This window comes from Branchiostoma belcheri, unplaced genomic scaffold, assembly GCF_001625305.1.
Source record: "Branchiostoma belcheri isolate BF01 breed outbred unplaced genomic scaffold, Haploidv18h27 scaffold57, whole genome shotgun sequence".
NCBI lineage: Eukaryota > Metazoa > Chordata > Leptocardii > Amphioxiformes > Branchiostomatidae > Branchiostoma > Branchiostoma belcheri.
This window is the reverse complement of record NW_017804209.1, coordinates 1,860,462-1,884,360: the sequence shown is the minus strand read 5'-3', so window position 1 is coordinate 1,884,360 and position 23,899 is coordinate 1,860,462. Positions and strand designations below refer to the sequence as shown.

Genomic DNA, 23,899 nt, shown 5'->3' with positions numbered 1-23,899 from the left:
GCAAATTCCTGGAACTGACCACGTTCTCGTAACATATTGTAATCTTACATGCAGTAGTACATGAAGTAGACCACGTTAAAGACCGCGAACATGGCCGGGAATAGAGTGGACCAGGAATAGAGTGGACCACGTTTCCGGAAACTTACATACAGTAGCACATGAAGTAGACCAAGTTCCTGGAACTGACCATGTTCCCGTAACATATAATGCCCTTACATGGAGTAGTACATGTACATGGAGTACACCACTTTCCCGGAACCTCACATGCAGTAGTACATGAAGTAGACCACGTTCCTGGAACCAAGGAGGTTTAACTGACCACATTCCCGGAACTTACATACAGTAGTACATGACCACGTTCCCGGAACATATGGTACCCTCACATACAGTAGTACATGAAGTAGACGATGTTAAAGACGGCGAACATGGCGGGGAACGCGAATCTGGCGCAGTTGTCGATGGTGCTGACCTGAACCATGCGCGTGACGTCACTCAGCCGACGCACGACCACGGCGATCTGATCTCCGATGCTCGTCGACTTCTTCATGTCGTCATCGGCGACTTCTCCCGACTTTTCCCGACAGTCGTCGATGTTTAGCGAGTTGATCCGAACGTCCCCGAGCTCGGCGGCCTTGTTGCTGTTGGTGCTGACTTGGTTGCAGACGGTGAGAGGTTGCAGGTTGCCTCCGCCGTTGCCGAGCGGCTCGAGCTCAGAGGGGTTGCACCCGGAGTCCCAGGTCTTACCCATCTGAGAGGGACAGGAAATATTCAAAGTTACACTTTTTATTAGAAAATAGTCTTATCAAAGTGGTTTTCGACAGATCAGATTGTACAGACCAGTTGACCTTCCGGACGCTTGACCTTTAGTAATTTATTTATTAGAACTCTTCACAAGCAGATGGAATGGCAAAACAATTGTATCTCTTACCGAAGGGAGGGCTGAATCTAAGCATGCAACATAGATATTCTACTAACAAGTGGATATATGTAATAATTAAGGGTTAATGACCCGCCCCGAGGTGAATATGTGTGATAAAGCCTTGTCAGTTGCTATAACCACCGAATAAAGCCACTGAGTGAGCGCAGCCGGTTTTAACTCTATTTGTGACATTACGGCGTCATAAGGAATGTGGAATGAGGCTTCTGATTCGTCAGCGTCACCCGGCTATATGATAATATAGATTAATTGATCAGTTATTTGGACCTTATCGACTTTGATTTCCTGCAGTCCGTCCTTGTCCTTCTCCTTTTCCCTCTTGATCGCTGCCGCAATTCGTGACGACTGGAAGTTTACGACAGCGTACTCCAGCAGCGCCGCGAAGGAGAAGAGGAAGCAGATGACCAGGTACACGTCGATGGCCTTGATGTAGGAGATCTTGGGCAGCGCCTGGCGCGCGCCTGTGATCAGCGTGGTCATGGTCAGCACCGTGGTGATGCCTGCAGTACCAACACAAACCGCAAGGAGAATCAGCAGGACATCTCATTTATATCTATGTAAGTCCGTCCAGCTTTTTATCCAGACCACGCTCAGACACGGTTTTTAATATTTCGTATGCGTAACCAGAACCGTCCAGAATCGTTTGAAAAATTGTTACCCCAGCTCCACCCGATCTCTGGCATAAAAGGTGACAGGCTGGTGACGTAAGCAGATCTAGAGTGCCTAGCCTCTACCAGACTTCGGGATACGGTTGGAAAGAGTAGAACTTGGCCAAATAGAGAGATAACACGCTGCGACAAAGTGTACTCTCTAGCGGACCAACTCCCCCGGCATGTTATCTCTCTATTTGGCCGATTTCCACTCTTTCCAGCCGCCTCCCGAAGCCTGGTAGAGGCTATAGAGTGCCCACAATTCGGAGCATCTATGTAATTCCCCTGTAAACAACCAGTAGCAACAGCCTTGTCTGTCAAATGTCTGATTTACGGAACGCCAGACAACTTTTTGTATTGATGGAAACCTTCAAGATGAGTGCAACACCGACCCAATGCGACTCGCCGAAACTACATCGTATTTGAAAAGTTGTCACCCCAACTCCAAACAACACTGGACAACACATGTGGGTTTAAACAGCACATATTTACCAGTAACAACAGCCTTGTCTGTAAAATATCTGATTTAACGAAGATCAGGCAAGTTCTGACTTGCATTGAGAGTACTAGTGCATTGACGGAATCCTGAAAAAGTGTGTAACACCGACCCAGTGCGACTCTCGCCGGTACTGCATCCGGGTTGATCCAGAAGGAGACCCATGAGAGGACCACCAGCAGGATGGACGGGATGTACGTCTGTAGGATGAAGTAAAACGCCTGACGCTGGATCTCGAAACTAAACACGATCTTCGGGAAATCCCCTGGAGTGGAAAACAACAAGATATATACAGAAACTTTATTTGTAAAATCATGCCTGAAGGCTAATTGCTTTTACAATCAAGTATACTACTACTCATTGCAGTACTGTAACAGGAGACAGGTAACAACTGCCTGGAAAAACTTCTAGTACTACGCTAGTTATTATGGGGTTCGAATCTTCTTTGAAGGCAGTGGATATATTCTCATAGCAAATCCAAGCTTTACTACTGGATAAATTACGGAGATAATTTCCGTAGGTTTTCAAGTGACATCCACCAGTCTTCTTCAGCGTCACTAATAAACAGTCACCGTAAACGTCCGGAAATTATCTCCGTAAATAATTGATCCAGTAGTGGAGTTTGAATTTCCTATGAGTATTGTTTACCTGGATGCCTAGCCTTCATCAAGATATTTTGGGCAATAAAATGTCTATATATTGAATTGCAATATTTTAAAACCAAAACATCGGTTACGATAATCTCCAAACAGATCATACGGTGGCAAGGTAGTATCCATTTTCCAGAGGAGTGTGCTTTCGCCACTCTTCTGGCCTATGGATACAGCCTTGGCAAAGTATGATCTGCTTGGAGATTGCAGTTACGATGCTATTTCACAAGTTGCCATTTACTGCCACACTATGATAATCTATCTGCAATCTACAATAATTTAAGACGGCAGCCACTGCCTGCGACATTATCTAGGTTATCAAGGTGACCTCTGTGACCTTTACTCCCAGGGTCACGACCTTTTCAGAGGTAAAGTAAGATGGCGGATGTCAGTGAGAGCTCTGCAAGGTAAACTTTTTACTCCTACTCTCATCTGCCGAATAAACATACCCCCCGGAATAAACGTACCCCCCGGACAAATCTTCAAAATCTAATAAACATACCCCTCGGAATAAACGTACCCCCCGGAAAATTACCAAAATAGACAGTCTCTTCTACTAAAATGTGCCCTTACTAATATATGCACAAATCTTTATTTGCAATCAGGAATTTAAATGGACAACAAAGAGAGCATTTCTAGTACAAATGTGCACATGTTGTTGGGAAATACAATAACATACTGTGACCTGGAATAAAAGTACCCCCGGGAAAATCAGGGTTTGTTTCTGCCTATATATGTTACATCCACAGAATGTCATCAAATTGAATGTTAATTTCCCTAATTACAAGGTCAACTGGTCAAGGTCAACGGTAAGATTGCATGAATCTGTCACATACCGGTACATATTACTTGCTTGATGAGCCATGATGTTACATGTTGCATCAAGAGTACAACTCAACACTTGCACAATACATGGCAGAAACATGGCAGATGTTTGTTTTGATTGAATAAATGTATCATAAGTGTAGCTGTCTGCAATATTATCACTGCATTTACAATGTCAATAAAAACATTATCATCTAGCGTACAATGTTTGACATGCACTAACATCTATTTGGTGTACTGAAATCATCAAATTCTTACACTGTATATACTGGGCAGTTCTAAAGATTTTATTTCTAATAGAAATAGTAGGTTCAAGTTAACTGCAACTTTGTGGAAAAAGTTGATAGTCACAGTCTCCACCCCATCCTTTACAACCTCTCCTGGGTACCAGAGTTGGTGGCCATGGTTGTCGTTGTGTGCCACATGGCAACATTACGGTAACCACACTTCCCAGGTTTGTAAGAAATGGGTTCCTGATACGATAAAAAGAAATACAGCAGGTAAGTACAATGTGTATATATACTGTATCCTCAAGTTTGAACTGAAGTCAGCTCATTGAAGAGAATGATTTGGATGACAATCCCGGAGCTACTGACTGCTGCAGCACAAAGGAAAACTACCCTGTCACCCCGACGACCTGGTCCTTTGATGGACAAGGTAGGTAGGTAGGTAGATATCCAAGTCCAGGGAACTTGGGCAAAATATTGGTTTGCTGGCTTGATAAATTAAGTACATGGCTAAACAAATATGAGTGAAAATATATCTCCAAAATGCCATTTACTTTTATTGTAACAATAAGAATGAGCTTATTATTAATTAAAATGGCATCAAAATTTTGAAAAAATTGGGCATAGGTTCCCCGGCTGACCCCTAACCGGGGGCCCACGGTGCCTCAAGTTCAACAAGTGAAAAAAAATACACAGTGGTATTTTCAACTTGGAACAAGGCAAACAAGTGTCAATTTACATGTCAAGTACCACAGAAATAAACAACTCTTAAACTATAATATAATCAGTGATGAGTACTACAAGTACACATATTGCATTGGAACTACATAATTTTGCTGGCATGGGCTTGAGAAAAAAAAAATTGGTATTAATAAAAGCACACATAATTTCCTTAGACCTCGCCCCCCTCCCCCATCCAGTGTTTACAAACTCTCAAAATACACAAAAAACATATTTTACCTGGAAATTCTTGCTCCATAGCGTCAAATAGGGCGTATTTGTGCCGCTCCATTCACGTATTTGCTGTTCCTGAAGATCGCCCGAGCGGGCCGTATTTCCCGCGGCAGCGCTCTGTTTACCATGACTTCATCAGTAAATCTAGCGTTGCGCTTCGCCGGCGTGCATTCGAGAAAACTACCGATTACATCAGCGGAAAGCCCTGTTTTTTGCCGTCATTTTGACACTGGTGACAAAACGGGAAAATGACATTTAGGTGGTCAAATTGATGTAAAAAGATCGACAAATCGTTAAAAATGGACGTTTAGCCCCCCGAAAATAAAATTTTTCCGATGTTCCTGGCACCATTTTTAAGCTCGTAATCTGCGCTTTCGAATGGTGCTACTTTCATTCTGATGCGGTCTAAGACGGCGATGCGCAAGCGCACTAAGTCAGGGTGCGAGCGGGAGCCGGCCGCGTTTCCGCAACCCGGGCGCTCGGCTCACGACGCGCCGTTTCATCGGCAAATTTCTGGCGTTTGCAACATTTTACAACCTAAATAAATACACCACAGGAAAGGGGAAGTTATATCCTTTATTTTTATGGGTAACTTTGCTACTAGAAGCGAATGATTTTTGCACCGCGAGTGTGGGAAGATGCTAGAAAATTGAACCGACACCATGTGGTAGACGATTTTCCTGGTAGCGTTGGATAAAACTTATAACGTCCGTCATAGCTCATATTTCCGACACAATACGTGTTCCTAAATATGACTTACATCTAAAAGGGAGGTAATATGTTGTTACAAATATCCTGATTTTGAAAAATTTTAGTAAACGTGCCGTCCAAAATAGAACGTACCGGGTGGAACCTGAGAGGCCATCCCCCGGTCATTGGCCACAAATTATGCTCAATGCGGCGAAAACAGGCCCAAAAATGACAAGTTTCCCGCTACAATACGCGTTCATAAACGTCTTCAAGTCGAAGATTTGTCTTTTTTTTCATGCGTACTCGAAAAAAAATTACTGATTTTCCAAAAATTAATAAACGTACCGTGCAAAATAAGAACGTACCGGGTGGACGTTCGGGCCAAAAAAAATAAACGTACCGGTACGTTTATTCGACAGATGAGAGTACGCAACAGTTCTATTACGTTGTATTGGAAGTCCTTCTACTGTGGACCGTGTACCAGGAACTGGAATTTCCTTTTACACGACCAGTAATGTCTGCTAGTGTTCCCTTGCTTACGTTTCAGTCATGGTTTATCAGACAACTTCCACAGAGTTTCTGACTGGAGAATGAATCGGCAGTATTAAACGGACCAACTATTTTCGATTTTGAACCAGTGTTGACGTCACACTTCAAAGAAGCCACGTGACAAGCCTCACTGGCTCAGTCTACTGAGGAAGACCAGAGTGACTGGTCGAAAGCTCTAGGTCAGAGAACTTTTTGTGTTGGACCAAAAAATTTAACTTTAAACATATAGAATATTACTGTTTGTTGTATATTGATAAAACATACCTGTTTCGTATCGCGCGAAGGAGCTGTGTACGTTGAAGCTCCCGACGTTGAACTGCTGCAGCTTGAGCGTGGTGAGACCGGAGATGGATGACTTGCCCCGCCGCCACAGGTACACCATGTCGTGGAAGTTATACCCGTCTGAAATGTAGTAGTAGTAGTAGTAGACTGGTTGATAGTTTTGACAAAATATTTATACAGAAACACACAACAGCTACACTGGGGGCTTTCGAGATGTGCTCTGTCTCCTATTCAACCCGGTTAAGATATCGTCTTGGAGTTCTCTTGTCAATGACTTGATGTGATAATCACGTAACAAGAGACAGTCATCTACAGGTTTTAGGTAGTGACGCCCCCTGTCCTTGTTTAGGGTACTGCTGGCTTAAAGATCTCAGTTAAAAACAATTCCATTCGAAAGTAATTTACAAAGCAATGCTACATATGCAAATAAATTCCAGTTCAGACTAGCACATATGAAGGAAACATGTTCCCCGACTCACAACTCTCGAACTCCAGGGTGCAGTTCTGTTCGTCCATGGGGTACTTCCGCAGGTCCATGTCGCACTCTGCCTTCGCCGTGATCCTGCAGACAGCAGGGCAGCAATATGTTAGTGGGAATTCGGAAAACAACATCATTAACGCAATAGTTGTACCGAATTTATAGAGTTCATCATTCTGTGTACGGAGGTATTTACCTGGGTGTGGGACTTTTTTTAAGGTAAGCACGTAGTTTATGATTCCTCGCAAAAGGTCAGAAACAGGAAGTTAGGTCCCAGAAGCTGGTCAGGAATCTGTTGTTAGGCTGGTGCGAGTGCAAAAAAATTGACTTGGCCAACGACGTTGAGATATACATGGCCGATGTACAATAAATCAGCACATAACGCGACCTTATGAACGTTGGTGTAATTTTGTCAAGCAGGAAGCTGGCATCTTCCCATATATTCTGGTTAGTATGACTGTAGTCAGCCTGGTCAGAAAATCCTGTTCCTGAGATCTACGCCAGGAGAATCGCCTTGTAACTTTCCAAACCTGATGACTAGGCAGCTGCCGTGGCCTTACGATGATCATATAACTTTTACCAGATGCACCACCCTGTTAGTGAAGAGTTTGACATGAGATAGCCAGATCCACGGCAGGAGAACTGTCTTGTAACTCTCATTAAGATCTGATGACTAGGCAGATGCTGTGCCTTGGGATATCATCTAACTTTTACCAGATGCACCACCCTGAGATAGCTAGATCCACGCCAGGAGAATCGCCTTGGAACTTTCTAAACCTGATGACTGGGCAGTGGCCCTGGGGTGCAGAGGAACATTCTGAATGTAAGGTTTCTGTGGAGTTAGTAATGTTTTTGTGTTCATGGAGTATATATATATTTATATATTCTTGAGACACGCGAGCTTGTGGCTGTGTGTTAGTATGTCTGGTTGGAAAATCTTGCTTGTCAGATCTACATCAGGAGAACCGCCTTGTAATTCCCATTAACATCTGATGACTAGGCAGCTTCTGTGGCCTTAGGGGTGCAGAGGAAGATTCGGCAATGACAGGATCAAAGGACCGGCAGACGTTTGAGATGAGCCGGCGTTTCTTAGACGGTATTATCCAACATCTCAGTCATTACACACCGTCTTAAGTACGTTTTACATGTTTATAGTGGGCGGAATTATGTATTGTGAAGCCCCAGAGTTAGTATAGATTGTGTAAAGTTATACACATCGACATATTCGGAGAACGTCTCTTAGACGGTATTAACCCGCATCTTAGTCATTGCACTTTTAATACTGGGGAGTTTTGCATGTGCGTTTTATATGTACACCGTGGGCGGAATTGTGAAGCCTAGAGTTAATAAGGTTTTTCCGTGTAAAGTTGCACGCTCGGGGAGCGTTTCTTACACGGTATTACCCAGAATATTAGTCTTTTCACTTTACGTGGGAGTTTTAAGTACGTTTTAAACTCCCACGTGGGCGAACTTGTGAAGCCCTGGAGTTAATAAAAGGTTTCTGTGGAGTTAGTAAGGTTTCAGGGTTCCTAGAGTTAATAAGATTTCTGTGTGTGAAGTTGTACGCAGTGACATTTGAGGAGGTTAGGGCGCGATGCGCAGCACGTTTTCTTTCGATGTCATACTTAAAGACATCTCCTGATTCCTTTAACGTCTTGAGCACAGCCATAAATGCCTTATGCTTCCTCTGACATCTTGTGCGCTGTTAAAGACATCCTCTGCCGCATTGAGCATAGTTGAAGACGTCATATGCTTTCCCAAGTGCCTTAAGCGCATCTTGTGATTCCCCCGCCGTCTTGTGCGAAGTTAAAGACATCATCCCGCTTCCCCGGCTTTCCTTGAGCGCATTAAATCCGGCTCCCCAGGAGACGCGAGGCTTAGCTCCGCAGATCGATTCCGCTGCAGGCTTTTCATTAGCGGCGCGAGACGGGATTTCGGCTGGTCCGGCCGGGGATCCGGATGCGCTAAAGTCTGGACGGGGAGGCGATAATAGGGCGCGTTTAGACATCTTTTTCTTTATTCTGTCACCATTCGCTGCTACACTCTTCCCCTCCAATTATTTTGCGCATTTCCTCCCCCCTGGGGGTCAGGGCCTCCAGATCCTCCTTAGTGTGATTAGACATCAGTCGGCCCAAATGCCGGCGGGCGGTCTCCACAGCACTGAAGTGCCGGGCCGTCTCGCAAGCTGGACCCGCTAGATTCTCGGTCCCAATCCCAAGTGCCGGGCGGTCTCCTCACCGCTTTTAAGCCGGGCGGTCTCGTCAGTCCCGCGATACAAAGGGGACAGAATATGTCAGGTCCGGGCGGAGAGGCGCTAATAGGGCCGCGATCAGACACCAGTCGGCCCGAGTGCCCTGCAAAGTGGCGGGCGGTCTCCTCAGTGCCGTGCCGAAGTGTAGAGACCACCCGGCACTCGTGCGCGGGTCTCATCAGACCTGTAGTGTCGGTGTTCTTAAGCAGGTCCGGGCGGAAAGGCGACAGTAGGTCCGCGATCAGACAAGAGTCGGCCCAGGTTAAGTGGTCCATGAGACCGGCCGTCTCCTCAGACCCCCGCGGTACAAAAGGGACAGAGGATCGCAGGGATGCAGATAAAAGTGGCTGACAGGAGGTCACGTCCGGCCAGGCTGCTTCCCAGATGCAGAGGACTGTTGTACTGATGAGGTTTGACATGCGGATCACATACAGATCACTTCTCAACATGGATATATGCAGTGTCGGTGTTCTAAAGAGTTGGCCAGATATCCAGTTGCTAAAGCAAACATCGATTCAACATAAGATTCAACACAACTGACCGCAACCCATATATGACCCGTATATGATCCTGCCGTCGGGATACAGCCGTATATATATATATTTAATTTTTTATATATATATAACTTAACGCAGCCCGTATATGATCCTGCCGTCCGTATATGATCCTGTATCATCAGTGTATGTTGTGTGTGAAGCGATTGTTAGATAGCTGTTATACCCCCTGACCCCGTATAAATGCATAACTTACCTTAGCCCGTATATGATCCTGCCGTCCGGATACAGCCGTATCAGCCTGTTATCCACCGTGACCTTGTGCAGGAACGACTCCTTGGCGTTGGGTATGAAGGTGTCCGGGACCCCGTATATATGTATAACTTACCGCAGCCCGTACATGTATATGATCCTGTCGTCTGGATACAGCCGTATCTGCACAGTCCGTATACCATACTGTATGTTGTGTGAGTATATAATTATAGCTACAAAGCTCTTGTACGGCACCGCGTATATACAATGTACGAATAACTCACCGCAACCTGTGTATATATGTATAACTCACCTTAGCCCGTATATGATCCTACCGTCCGGATACAGCCGTATCAGCCTGTTATCCACGGTAACCTTGTGCAGGAACGACTCCTTGGCGTTAGGTATGAAGGTATCCGGGACCCAGAGGTTATCCGCCAGCCGCCCGTCCAGGCTCAGGGACTTGTTAGTCCCGGAGAACGCCAGCCGCTGGTCCTGCCAGTATTGCCGCAGGAAAATCGTGATCGTGTAGTCCTGAAAAGGAAAGAAAACTTTATTGCACGACAATTGCATATGGTACAGTGTATGACAAGGAATATTGAACATAATACTGAGGGACTTGTTGGTTCCCGAGAACGCCTACCGCTGGTCCTGCCAGTATTGCCGCAGGAAAATCGTGATCGTGTAGTCCTGGGGAAAAACAGCAAAGGGTTCAGGTTCAAAGTTAAAACGTTAGATCTAACACAAAGTAGTGATCTCACCTAAAGCTTTCGACCAGTCACTCTGCCATACAGATACAGTTACAGATGTAGAACTCTAGATGAAAATACGACATTCGGTAATATATATTTCACACTTTGACCTGTTCAAGAATCAAAAGACATTCAATGTCCTTTATGCCACGCGCTTTGAGACTCTACTACAGTAACGACACTCAGTAGTAACGACTCTATGCCTCGAATATGTAACACATGAACTGCTTAGGCTACGATTGTACAGAATCTTCTCACGATTTTATGGACTGCCTACTGTTGTACTGAGACCTCCCCCAGATATTAGTTGACAATGACTATGTTCATATAACTACATATTGTTTAATTACTGCTTTTAATGAGATTTTAAGTCGTTGCAATAATGATTTTAGAATTGTACTCGTTTTAAAAATTCAGTCAAAGTCTATAATTCCATTGACTGTAAATGAGCATGCAATTCAACCGTCAGGCTGCAATATGCTTTTCTGAAATAAACCAATTACCAATCAAGTTAGGCATATCATAAATCAGGGACAGGTTAAGGGTTTTAGATAAAAGAAACTATTTATTTATTCATGGAAGCCATGTTTCAGCAAGGTACAAAGTGTATGTACCCAGGTAAGGGCTTCAGGATTGCTGAAACTTATTCATTTTCAAGTTTTAATCTGTGTTGTGAAGTTCTTCAAGTCGTTAGAGCCTCTTCTGTGGAATTGGAATTGGAACTGTGACAATCTGATACAGACACCGCCATTTCTGAAAGTATAATGTTCCATGTCAAGACAGAAAAGGTGTGAGAAAGACGCTGAGATATCATAGCCTAGGTGCCATCCTATTTGCATGCTTCAATACTCGCTCCCTAAATATATATGTATCGTATCTGTATCTGTATAATCGGTGTAACCGCCCTTCGGCATAAGACTCCAGCTTCGCAGGCGCGCGGCGCGGCGGCAGCTAGCTGTATATCACACCGTACGATATAGCGAGTATAGGAGCCCCTGCATACAAATAGGATGACACCCAGGCTAGAGTTATTATCAACGCCCCCAACATTACTTCACAAAGGAGGCGTCTTCGGCAGAAATTATCAGTTAAAGACAATCTGGTTCAGTAATTGGCTCATGGATGATTTGTTGTTTAGATTACATGTATTACATTTCTTTTAGTTCGGAACTATATAACGTGATAACTATATAGACATAGCAGTGGACAAAAAATGCTCATATCCTTTCGACAGCAAAAAACTTTTAATTATCTTGTGAAAAAATGAAGTAGAGGGGTTGTTTTTTTTAACAGAGGGACACTGGCAGTCACCTAGTATAGTAGTAAGATTAACGATCATTACCTACAACTACTAAGAACTGGTGTTTAGCTTATCGCGCCTTAGGAGCAATGTACTTTTGTGAACTTTAGAAACGTGATTAGTAATCTCGTGTCTTCTGATCTCGTCAGACCTAGCATCAACTTAGGACGATCTTTACCGAGGTCAATTGCATAGACAACTCAAGATCCCTCCTTAACATTCTCTGCACATTCCTGGGTGATTCAACTGCGAGTGCCTCCCTCCTAGCCTCTACCAGGCTTCGGAAGGCGGCTGGAAAGAGTAGAAATCAGCCAAATAGAGACATAACATGCCAGGGGTGTTGGTCTGCTACAGGGTACATTTTGCCGAACCGGAACTTCCTCTCCAGTAGACCAGCTCCACCGGCATGTTATGTTATCTCTCTCTATTTGACCGATTTCTACTATTACCAGCCGCCTCCCGAAGCCTGGTAGAGGCTACCTCCCTCACGGCTGCCTGTATATCGACCAGCCGCCGTGCTGACGTCTGGAGCGTGAAGAGTTTGTAATTTCACGGCTTTGTCTCCGCGCCTACTTATCGGCGGGTAATCACAACTCATCTCTCCAATATGGCTCCGCTCAGCCGTGTCAGGGTTCCATTATAAACACTCGCAGGACGGCAGGCTTTCAAGTACAACCGGCCCCGCGGGAGAGTTTTTATTTTACTTGATATCCATGCCACTGGTGCAATAGCCTAGTGGGTAGAGTGCTCGCCATGCACTCGTTAGGTTGTGAGTTTGATCCCCGGCCACATGGGAGACTTTTTTATTTTACTTGATATCAATATTCTTTTCGAACGGAAGCTATTTTTAAATAATATTCCGTAGTATATTTTGAAAGAAAACTAACTTCAGGCATTTTTATCTGCTGGATTTGTATTGTGAGAATGCTCTGATGAAGATAGGCACGTCTCCGGTAGTTTCTAGTGTTTTTATATCAATCTGTGCCCATCATGGGTATAAAATAAATAAGAGATGGTCTGTTTGATGTTTGATGTTTTATTAGATATCCATTAGATTAGATAACAAATCTAATCTATTCTTCCTGGATTCACAAACAGTACACAAATGTAATACAAATTAAGGCACAAAACATAACATAACATAACACTTGCATCCATTGGACTACAACTAGCATAAAATTACAAAGCAATAGTCAATAACAACTGTTGGTCTGTTGGTCAGATGTTCAATTCACTCAATCAGAATTCAATGAAAAACATCGCGAGCCTTTTATTTCCTCATTCTGTTGACTTCCTGCGGCATGTTTCAGTCGAGATATTCAACAGCAGTATTATCACATTGCACATGCGCGACACTCTGAATAAGATGATGACCGTTGCCCTTTAACCTTGACCTGACGATGACTCTTGACCTGTCGATGCCCTTGACATGACGCTGGCATTTGGCATGACATTACGATAGCCGTTTACGTGATGATGACCCTTGACCTGACGATTACACTTGATATTACGATGACCCTTGACATGACGATGGCCTTTGACATGACATTCAGTTTCATTTTGATTGTACTTAAGTTACCTTCTATTATGTTATGTATGTCACAGGGAGCTCTGAAAAGCGCCAAAATGGCGATATGCTAACCTGTATAAATAAATAAAAATGAAATGACATGACGATAACCGTTTACGTGATGATGACCCTTGACATGACCATGACCCTTGACATGACGATGCCCTTGACCCGCGCTCCGTGAGATCCACCGGCCGGTCCGCCCTGACGGATCACGGCGTCCACACGGAGTTTGCGGCTGGTTGTGCGGAAGTAAAAACTGCGTACACTGGGCGGAAACGGTTTCTTTACATGTAGCTCTATCCTGACCATCTGCGTAACCAAATTGCCGGGAATAATTACCCCAGCAGCCATCGCTGACTGTTATTTGCTCACTTTGATGCACGACGAGAAGCCGCGGAGTTTGCAGAATGGTTTGGTTCTGTTCCAAATGATCCGAGTTCCGCTCCGTCCGCGGCCGCTTGGCGACGGGACAAATGCTGACGGATCGTCCCGTCCGGTTAGGGGCGCTCAGCAATTTCTTTTGTCGTCGTCTCAATGTTTCTCTTTGCTTGGCCTTTAATCTAGTAGATTTCTCATGTCCAAACCTTTCCCCGCTGAAATACTAACAGGCGACCCTTCGGTAAATCACGCAGTTCCCGCTCGGCTTTAATGAAGACGGACCCGAACATTACAGAAAATTTACCCGCTTGTTAGCAGAGGATATCCGGGCTGTATAACTCCTCCTGACGGCCGGTCGATAGTAGTGAGCTTTAGAAAGCTGCGGGAGACGCTCGGTGCTGAGGAGTGAGTGAGTGAGTGAGTGAGTGAGTGAGTGGGTGAGTGAGTGAGTGAGTGAGTGAGTGAGTGAGTGAGTGAGTGTGTGAGTGAGTAAAAGAGTGAGTAAAAGTGTGAGTGTGTGAGTGAGTGAGTGAGTCAGTGAGTAAAAGAGTGAGTAAAAGAGTGAGTGAGTGAGAGAGTAAGACGGAACCGAACATTACAGAAAATTTACCCGCTTGTTAGCAGAGTGTATCCTGCCTGGCTCCTCATGACGCCCGGTCGATAGTCGTGACAGCCGTTAGTGGGGGTCTTCATCTGCATCTTCTGTCCACCAGTAAGAGTCACGGCATACCGGAGCAACCTACAGTACTATGGTCCTTACCTCTGGAACACTCTTCCGCTACAGCAACGACAGATCCTTAGTCTCAGGATCATTAGGAGCAGGACTTCTCAGGACTTTTAAACAGATTATCAGGTGCAGGACTTGATACAGTTGATGTTTAGGATGTTGTATTTAGTAATAGTTTATGTACTGTGTATCTGTTGTGTGTATTTTTATGTGTATCCAGGATTACCTGAAAAACAGGCCAAAATTGCCTGAGCTGTAATTATTGGTTAAATAAATAAAGTGAAATTGAAATTGCATGCCCTTTTTACGTAGAGCGTAATCGGCCGTTTTAATCCTACGTAGAGCGTAGACGGACCGCTCTAATTCAACGTAAAGCATAATTGGCGCATTTCGCGTAGAGCGTAATTTGCGTTTTAATTCTACGTAATATGTTGTCGCCACTCGGAATTTATCGTAAAGCGTAATCGCTACTGTAGCGTAATACGTAGCCGTCTCTCAAAAGTTAGCGTAGAGCGTATCGAGACCCCCCCCCCTCCATGCAGACACCCGTTAGCGAGCTGCGAAAGAAGCCGGGTGAAATTGGATGTGTCCGCGGCCGCCCCCGGCGTCTGACCGTCGCCTCCGACCTAATGAATCGCTGTTTGACTTCGGGCCAAACCAGGCTGATGAACTTTACTCAGCTTCAATCCTCTAATTTACTCCTGTTAACTCATGGATCATTACACGGTCTCATCCAGACTTTACCGTCGCTTGTAACCGGAGAGCTGATCGGGCGAGTTTGTAGGAAAAGATCGATGGAGTTAGCCTTCTAATGATCCAACTGTCCGGGTCTGAGGAATACAGTACTCATCTCCACCTGGGCGAATTACGAAAGTCGTGTTAAGGCCCTTCCCGAAGGCACAAGATCGGTGGCATGTCAGGACTCGACCTAGTCAGTTTGCTGGGACAGATCGATGGACTTTCCCTGGTAATGATCAAACTGTCCAGACGTTTTCTTCTAATGCTACAACTGTCCAGACGTTTTCTTCATAATGACCCAATTGTCCGGGTCTGGGGCAGGATTTATGGTCTTCTGTTGGACGTGCGATTCCTAATCTTGCCGACAGCAAATATACGGCGATCGTTTTCTTTTTACTCCAAACATGTAATCACAAGACGCGGTTTTTTTTTGTACCGCCACCAACACAGAGGACAATACAGTACTCATCTCCACTTGAGCAAAGTGAGGAAAGTCGTGTAAAGTGCCTTTCCCGAGGGCACAAGATTGGTGGCATGTCAGGACTAGAACCCGAGTAAGAGTAACTGCTTTTTGGCGTATATTATTAGGCCATGTTGATTTGATTATATGGATGACATCCTCCGGGAGCCCCAAAACTGATGCGCGCGTGCGAATAAAAAAAGTTTTGCAAAAAAAAAAGGTCTTTTCATTATGAAATCTATGTGGTCATGAAGGTTGAGCAAATGGCACAGAATATGGTTTGGCGAATAATCTAGTCTTCAAGTTCATTTCTTTACAATTTCGTCTTTTTCGTTTGATTTTGGCATTCTACGGCATTGGTATAGTTTTTATTAATTTTTTTTTGTAACTTATGGTATATTTTTGCTCATTTTGCAACTGTTTTGTACGTAATTGTACGATTTACAGTATGGTTGAAAACTTTTTTTTTTTTGGAAACGGCCGAAAATTCATGCGCGTGCGGATGTCATCCATATAATCAAATCAACATGGCCTTACTTGGATGTCTAACCTTCACTGATGTATTAACAGATTAGCAATCGTTTGAAGGGGCAGAACGTTTTGACGCATGTTCCTTACACACGGACGTTTTTCCAGACTAGATAAGAAAGGATTGCCGCCCGAATCCAAACCCACGGTCTTCTTTATTTCCCGTCTGTATAGATTTTCTGTCAGCAGATGTGATCTTTTCTCGTTACCCCCGGTGATGTGGGATACGCACGGCGCTGATGGAATCCCCGAGGTTGTCAGGTACAAGGCCGAATCCTTGGAGCAAAATCCTTCAGCTGCCACATACGTGAGAGGTCAGGTGTTTAGGGCCAGGGTTAGGGTTAGGGTCTGGGTTGGTATTAGAGTTGGGGTTGGGGTTAGAGTTGGGATCATTGTTCAGGGCTAGGCTTTGACTTAGCTAATTAGAGTTAGATGTTCAAGGCTTAGGTGTAACACGTCGTTTGGTGTCATGTAGCCAGCTGCCGCCGCGCCGCGTGCCTGCGAAGCTGGTGTGCTATGCCGGCTATACAGATACAGATACGATTGGGGTTAGGTTAGGTTTAGTCTCCCACCCCTTGTCTTAGGTTTATTGGAAATCCACAAGTAGTGTCGGAGTCTTGTATCTGGCAGGATCCTGTATTTGGCAGGATTATGAATTTGGCAGGATCATGTGCATGTCTTGGCGCCAGGTGAGATGTTCATTACCCATCCCATTTGGCCGGGAACTCTGGAGGTTATCAGCGCAGACTGCCCGAGACAGCTTTGCTGACGGTGCAGAGATCGTATCTCTAACGTCTTCTGTCTGTGGGTGTCCAGCTTACTTTCGCCAAGAAGGTTAAGTTTTCAGGGCGTTCATGTGTGTGTGTGAGCACGATAACTTAAGAAGACCTTAATGGATTGTCTTGATATTTGGTAGGTGGGTAGGTCTTGATAAGACCTCAGAATGATTAGACACTGGGTCCCATGGCGGCTTGTCATGGCACTGCAGCAGAACGTCCGGTTTTGATATCTTATGATCCAGACATGCTAGGGACCGGCTGTTTGTCTGTGAAAGTATGAAGTAACTCAATAAGCTATGGATGGATTGTCATGAAACTTGTTGGGTTGGTAGGCTTTGATATAAGACCCAGAAATGATTAGATTTGGGGCCCCCTGGCAGCCTTTCTTGGCACTGCAGCAGAACTTTATATCTCATGATCTAGACATACCAGGGTATCGAATTTTGCATGGAAGATAGCTCTTGTGCTCGGGAAGGACTTTCACATGGTAGATCCAACATGTAGGGTAACATTGTTCACAGGAAAAATTTTAGAATTAGATGAAACTGTTGTGTTGATGGGACTTGTGCAGGAAATATTTCTAAGCGTCTGGTTTACATTAGTAACCATCTCTCTGCAGCGTAAATGGCCTCTCCTCAAGCAATAGTTCGTGCTTACAAACCTGCATTTCTCCTCTGGTCTCTTAGTAGAGTCACTGACGAAAGCTAGTGGATACTAGCTGAAACGTCTGACCGTCTTCAAAATCATATCCAGTTGCTTGAGTAATGCTTTTTGCGTATCTTATCTAACCTTCGCCAATGTAGCCTTCTCTCTGTTCCTGCAGCGTAACTGACCTCTGCAAGGTCTGAATTTTCCCCGACGACCAGTGCCGGCCATGGGACTAAGTAGGTAGGTACCTGACAGCCTAAAAGCATCCTGAGGCCTGAAGTGGACGCCAGAACGTCTGGGTACGATCGTTACGGACATGGCCTGTTTCCCGGAGTCCAGCAGTCCTGGTGGGGTTATCGTTAGTACCCAGTGGACGGAGTTGTGCTACTTTCAATTTGCAGTTGATTTAGCGTATACTCTGTACATGCCCCGGTAGAATATTGGGTCCCATCGCACACCAGTTTCGGCCATAGGAATAGGTTGGCAGCCTAAAAGCGTCCTAACGGACTGAAGTGGACGCCAAAACGTCTGGGTGCTAACGTTACGGACCGGGCCTGTTTTCCGGAGTCCAGGAGTCCTGATGGTGTTCGCGTTAGTACGCAGTGGCCAGAGTTGATGTAGAGTATACTGTGTACATGGTAGAATATTGGGTACCATCGCACACGTGTCGGCCATAGGAGTAGGAAGGTTGGTAACTGACAGCCTAAAAGCGTCCCGAGTGCTGAAGTGGACGCCAGAACGTCTGGCTGCGATCATTGTAGACAGGGCCTGTTAGCCGGAGTACAGTCCCGACGGGGTTCTCGTTAGTACCCAGTGCCCGGTACCGTGCTTTACTGAGCGTGATGAAGTGTTTCATTATCTGACCTCATCAGGGCATGGTTTGCCGGAGTCCAGCGGTCTGTATCTGTATCTCTATATAGCCAGGATAACCGCCCTTCGGCGTAACACTAGCTACCTACACACCCGCTGGCTGTTTTACACCGATCGACTTGTTACACCTAACCCTTAAACATCTAACTCTAAACATTGTTTAAAGCTGTCTAATGATAATGGCCCTACTGTGGTTGGTGACAGCGAGTTCCACTCTGCGATAGTTCTAGGAAAGAAATCCTTGGTTGATAACTCTGGTACTTGAAGGCATGACTATTTCTTGTTCTCTTCTGGGCTGGTATTAGGTACTTAGTAGTTGGGACGTCCACCAGTTTATTAGTCATTTTGTACATCATGCACAGTCTGGACATTTTTCTTCTGCCCTTCAGTGACACCCACTGTAGGTTTCTTTTCATTTCCGTGCCACCAGCACCTCTTTCATAGTTTCTGGTACTTGAAGGCATGCCTATTTCTTGTTCTTATCTGAGCTGGTACTTAGTCCCGATGGGGTTCGCGTTAGTACACAGTGGCCGGAGCCGTGCTTTACAGAGCGTGATAAAGTGTTTCATTATCTGACCCCATCAGGACATGGCGGAATCTCATTCCGACGGACCCTGTAGGCTACACCGCCACGGCTACTCTGTACATCTTACTCTAACTACCAAGTCCCAAATTTCACTTTAACTCGCAAAATGATTGGAATTTACAGCGAAGACCTTTAACTCGGGAAGAAGACAACTTTTACTGAGGATTGAAGAGGTCGTGCTGCTTTCACTTTGCAGTTGATGCGGCGTATAGTCTGTACATGGTCCGGTAGAATATTGGATACACTAGTAGCCTAGTGCCATCTTAGTTTCTTTATTTCCTGGGGTTCCCGTGCTCTTTTCTTCATCCCCCTAGAGGTAGGGGTACCAATAAGGCCCGACAAGTCGACACATTTTGGAATTGTTTGCTGTTTTAGGTGATTGTTTCCTTGTTTGTTTTTTGGGCCTTTCTTTTGTTTTGTCCCATTGTCTGTCCTAGCCTTGGCAACAACATTGTGTTGTACTAGCATGAAAGTTCATCTGAGTTGGTAAAATACATGAAGAAAATTGAATTGTTCTCCAACTCTCCAGCTCAAAAGCAAAATTAACTCAACAGAAATTTTCGACTGAATCGCTCAGTCTTCAACATTGTGTTGTGTTACTGGCAATATCAATGCAAACCAGAGGACTAAAAGTCTATAGACATACAGGCTTCCACCCAGACATTGTTATCAAACAGTCGGCAGACATTCCACTATCTTCCGTGACCAATAACAGACCTGAAGGCAAACTTACAGTCATGCATCACGTCGGAGGTTTTTGTAGAATCAATACGGACAGTCTCTATTCTTCAGACAATTCGGACCGTCATGGTACCAAAGTCTTAAGCTCCTACCAGGCTTTGGATGTGGTACAATGTACTCACTCTCTATCGGACCAACTCCCCCGGCATGTTATGTCTCTATTTGGCCAATTTCTACTCTTTCCAGCCGCCTACCCAAGCCTGGTAGAGGCTAAAAGTCTTGAGTAGTATCTGAAGTGTCCTTGGAGCGCAGAATATATTTTCTGTGGAATCGATACGGACCGTCTCTATTCTTCAGACAATTCGGGGCCGTCATGGCACCAAAGTCTTAACTAGTATCTGACGGGACCTTGGAGCACGTCTTGGTTTTAGATTTTAGATTGTCTTGGGCCAGACAATAGGACATTTCAAGACCATCAACGTACTCTTCAGATGACCGGGCCTGTCAAGGCACCGGCGACTAGACTGGCATCTAACGGGTCCTTAATTTGCTTGGAGCGTCTTGGTTTCAGATTTGAGCCAGACAATAGGACTGCTCAGGCCCATCAATGTTGCAGGTATGAACTCATATCTGACGGGTCCTCGGAGCGCTTCTTGGTTTTAGATATGGACCAGACAATAGGACAGTTTGGGGCCAGTCAAGGCACCAAAGTCTTCACTTATATTGTCTAGTATCTGACGGGGCCTTGGCTTGGACCACGTCTTGGTTTCAGATTTTAGAGAGGGTCTGCATGGGGGGTAGTGATTACGAAATACGCAAAAATTTTGCGGCAGATTACGAATTACGTTAAATTCTCAGAGCTGACTACGACTTAACGCTTTGCTGCTGATGTACTAATTACGAATTACGTAGATTTTTGGGGAGGCTGCCTACGGATTACGAAGGCTAAAAGGCCTGATTACGCCTAAGGAAAAGGGCATGCAGGCCCCCAGACAATAGGACAGTCTAGGGCCCGTCAAGGTACAGGCGACTTGACTATAATATCTGACATGTCCTTGGACCGTGTCTTGGTTTTTAGATTTCATATTGTCTTGGTCCAGACAATAGGACAGTCCAAGCCCATCAGCGTACCAGGTCTGAACTGATATCTGACGGGTCCCTCCGAGCGTTTCGCGGTTTTATATCTGGGACCAGACGGCGTTGACCTTGTCATGACCTTGTCACTCGTCTGTCGGCGTGATAGACGACAGGTCAAAGGTCAGGTCAATGGCGGTAACCGTGAATGATAAATTGAGAAGTGACGGTTTTATACTCGTAATAAGCCGCAGGACGTGATGCCTTAGAACAACTATAGAACACGGGATATCCAGTATTGTAAAAAAAGTGATCTCAAACCAGTTTAGCTCACAGAAGAGGTAATCCTTCTACTGGCCGTGACAGAGAGAAGACAGACGCTACAGTATGTACAGTATTTACAGGTTCATTGTACCGGGGAAACTCCCCTAGCTCTTTTCAACAAGCACAATGAAAATTGGACCACGGCTTAACGTCCCGTCCTAAACAGAAGCGTGCATGTTGGGATCGAGCCCCCAACCTTTCGGTCCAGAGGCAGGGTCGTGAACCACTGGACTGCACGCTATTGTAACTGAAGTTATGTTGTTTTCTTTCATCGATGAAGGTTGGGCATCAATGTAATGAGACACACAAATAATTGTAATCACAAGCAAGTGGATAGATTTTCAAATTTTCAATTTTCTTGTGTTATTGATGGTATTTTCTTTCGTCGATGAAGGTCAAATATCTAGAGAATGAGATACACAACTGTGTATATGAGAGAATTATTGCTCATCGACAAGTAACCGTATGGATTTTGAAGCACGTCAACTCCAGTTGGTTGAGTAACAATTTTTCTTTCATTTTGTTGCCATAAAGCCGAGCGATGATGAACGGCTTTTATCGTGACCCCCATATTACCTACCGATGACCTTACTCGGGGCAATGGCGGAGGGTCATTCGGCTCATGACAGCCGCACAGACAGCTAAAGTTCACCCAAACACCAACAAGCACATATGAACTGTCAAAGTTTCTCATTTTCTAGCGATGGCCTCGCTTCGGGAGGCGACTGGAAAGAGTAGATAGAGATAACATGCCGAGGAGTTATGAAAACTTAAACTTTTCTCGAACTCAAAATTTGACTCACCAGGAATTTTCGACTGAATCACTCAGTCTTCCTCAGCTATCTGACCCAAATGCTGTGGACACGTGATTTTTCCCACGTGTGACGTCAGCAAAGGGTCAAAGGTTGTCTGAAGGCGATATCGCCCCCCGTCCCGGTTGAGTGATGGTTGAAGTGCCCAGTTGGGGACCAACTCCCTCGGCATGTTATCTCTCTCTATTAGACCAATTTCTACTCTTTCCAGACGCCTCCCGAAGCCTGATAGAGGCTACCTAACGAAGCTTGCGAATCTGTAGTCACAAAGTTGAACATGAGTGTTCTCAATCCGTTTAGCATCAGGGCAACTCTTTAAACGCGGGTTTGATCACAGGACTTGACACTGGACTTGGGTTAACTTCAGGAGTGAAAATCAAGTTTTCCCTATGCCTCGTGTGTGTCGTGCATGTTAACTAGTCTCTACCAGACTGACTACGCTGGCTATATATATATGAGAATATTTGCCAGGGGAGTTTGGCCGCCTTGGGGTTTGACTATGCCACGCAGTTTCGGAGGGAACGAAACTACCTCCCCGCGGCCGGACTCCCCTGGATCTTTGTACCGAATTCTACGATCCGTATTCCCGTAGAAAGGCCTGGCGGAGGCTACATGTTAACTCAGTCCGACACCGTCTTTAACATGATGGTTTTCGCTCCACGTTTTATCGATATCATTCAGCGTCTCAGGAACTCTTTAAACTTAATGAGAGAACTCCGCCGGCAGCAAGATACGGGGATATCTTTGACAGACCGTTAAGTCCGGTATTATCTATTCCTGTGTGCGGCGTGCATCTTAAGTAAACCTGACTGTTTTTGCTTCACCCAGTGTGAGAGAAACCTTTAAAAATTAGTTACAGCAAATCACAGCACTGTCATGTTCCGGCACAAAACCGCCTTCTTAGGTACTTCTTAGCCCCAAATGCACCGGGTTATTATTACCTGCGCAATGAACAACGTAAGTGGAAACAAAATGTAGACATGTGGGATAGACGCGGGCATGTGCAAGCATCAGGGCAAGTGCAGTCAGTAGTATTGACATGTATAAGGACAGAGGGGAGGGAAGCCCGTCCTAGCTCAGCTTTAACCTGGGAGGGGGACTTCGCCTCAGTCACACTAGTCTTATTCCACTCTGGATGGTAAAAGTGAAGAACCATAGCCTGTAGTAGTTCCTACACGCGATGGCCTGCAGTTTGAAAGCATGGTTAGTGCAGCGGGAGCATCAAGTCCTGGGGGATCCTAACGCCTACAAGTCTAGGTTGATTCCGTGATTGTTGTGGATTTTTTACTCACCATGTTGACTTCTGAGATCTGGTCGATGCTGGCTATCGTCATGCTGAAGCTTATTTCGACCGGGGGTCCTTTCAGGGAAGAAAGGTAGAAATTAGAGTATACCAATTACAGTATGAAATCCGCTATTTAAGCACTCGTAAAGCACTGGTAAAGGTCTTATGCGTTTTTTTTTTTACAAAGTTTGCTTATGCAATATTTACGGGTCTCAAAGTATTGCAATGTAAAAGTCAGGACATACATGTATGGCAATCACAACAGTATTTCCTTTACGTACTCGTAAAGCACAAGTCAAGTTCTTTGTGATTCGTAAAATATTCTTATTCAATATTTACAGGTTTCTTAGTATTGCAGCCAATCTAAGTTGTTAGTGATAGTGACAAAAAGTATAGCTTTCATATAACACCATGCTTCAGTTTTTCATGAACTGATCAATTACTGTAGTCTACCTTACAATCAATTCGGTAATGTTCTTCCCTCCATATATGAATTAGTTTAAAAAGAGTATTGTGAGAAGAAAAGAGAAGAAAGATAAAACACGTTTCTTTAGGTATTTATTTTTCCGGGTACAAATCTACAATAGCTAAACGATTTCTTCTCATTTTCCTGCCATTTAGCAGCGTCCTTGGAAGTCTAGCGAGGTTG

The 23,899-nt window shown here is 44.9% G+C and overlaps 1 protein-coding gene across 1 annotated transcript; it reads right to left on the bottom strand.

Moving 5' to 3' along the window:
* Positions 1–214: 214 nt before the first annotated feature.
* Positions 215–23,305, bottom strand: LOC109481736 (gamma-aminobutyric acid receptor subunit beta-3-like). The gene is made up of 7 exons (XM_019784327.1): positions 23,258–23,305; positions 10,049–10,269; positions 6,740–6,822; positions 6,243–6,380; positions 2,196–2,348; positions 1,205–1,437; positions 215–748 (listed from the first exon to the last, which is right to left on the bottom strand). The coding sequence occupies exons 1-7, from the start codon at positions 23,297–23,299 to the stop codon at positions 380–382; spliced, it is 1,239 nt and encodes a 412-aa protein (XP_019639886.1). The 5' UTR covers positions 23,300–23,305; the 3' UTR covers positions 215–379.
* Between the last annotated feature and the right edge of the window lie 594 nt (positions 23,306–23,899).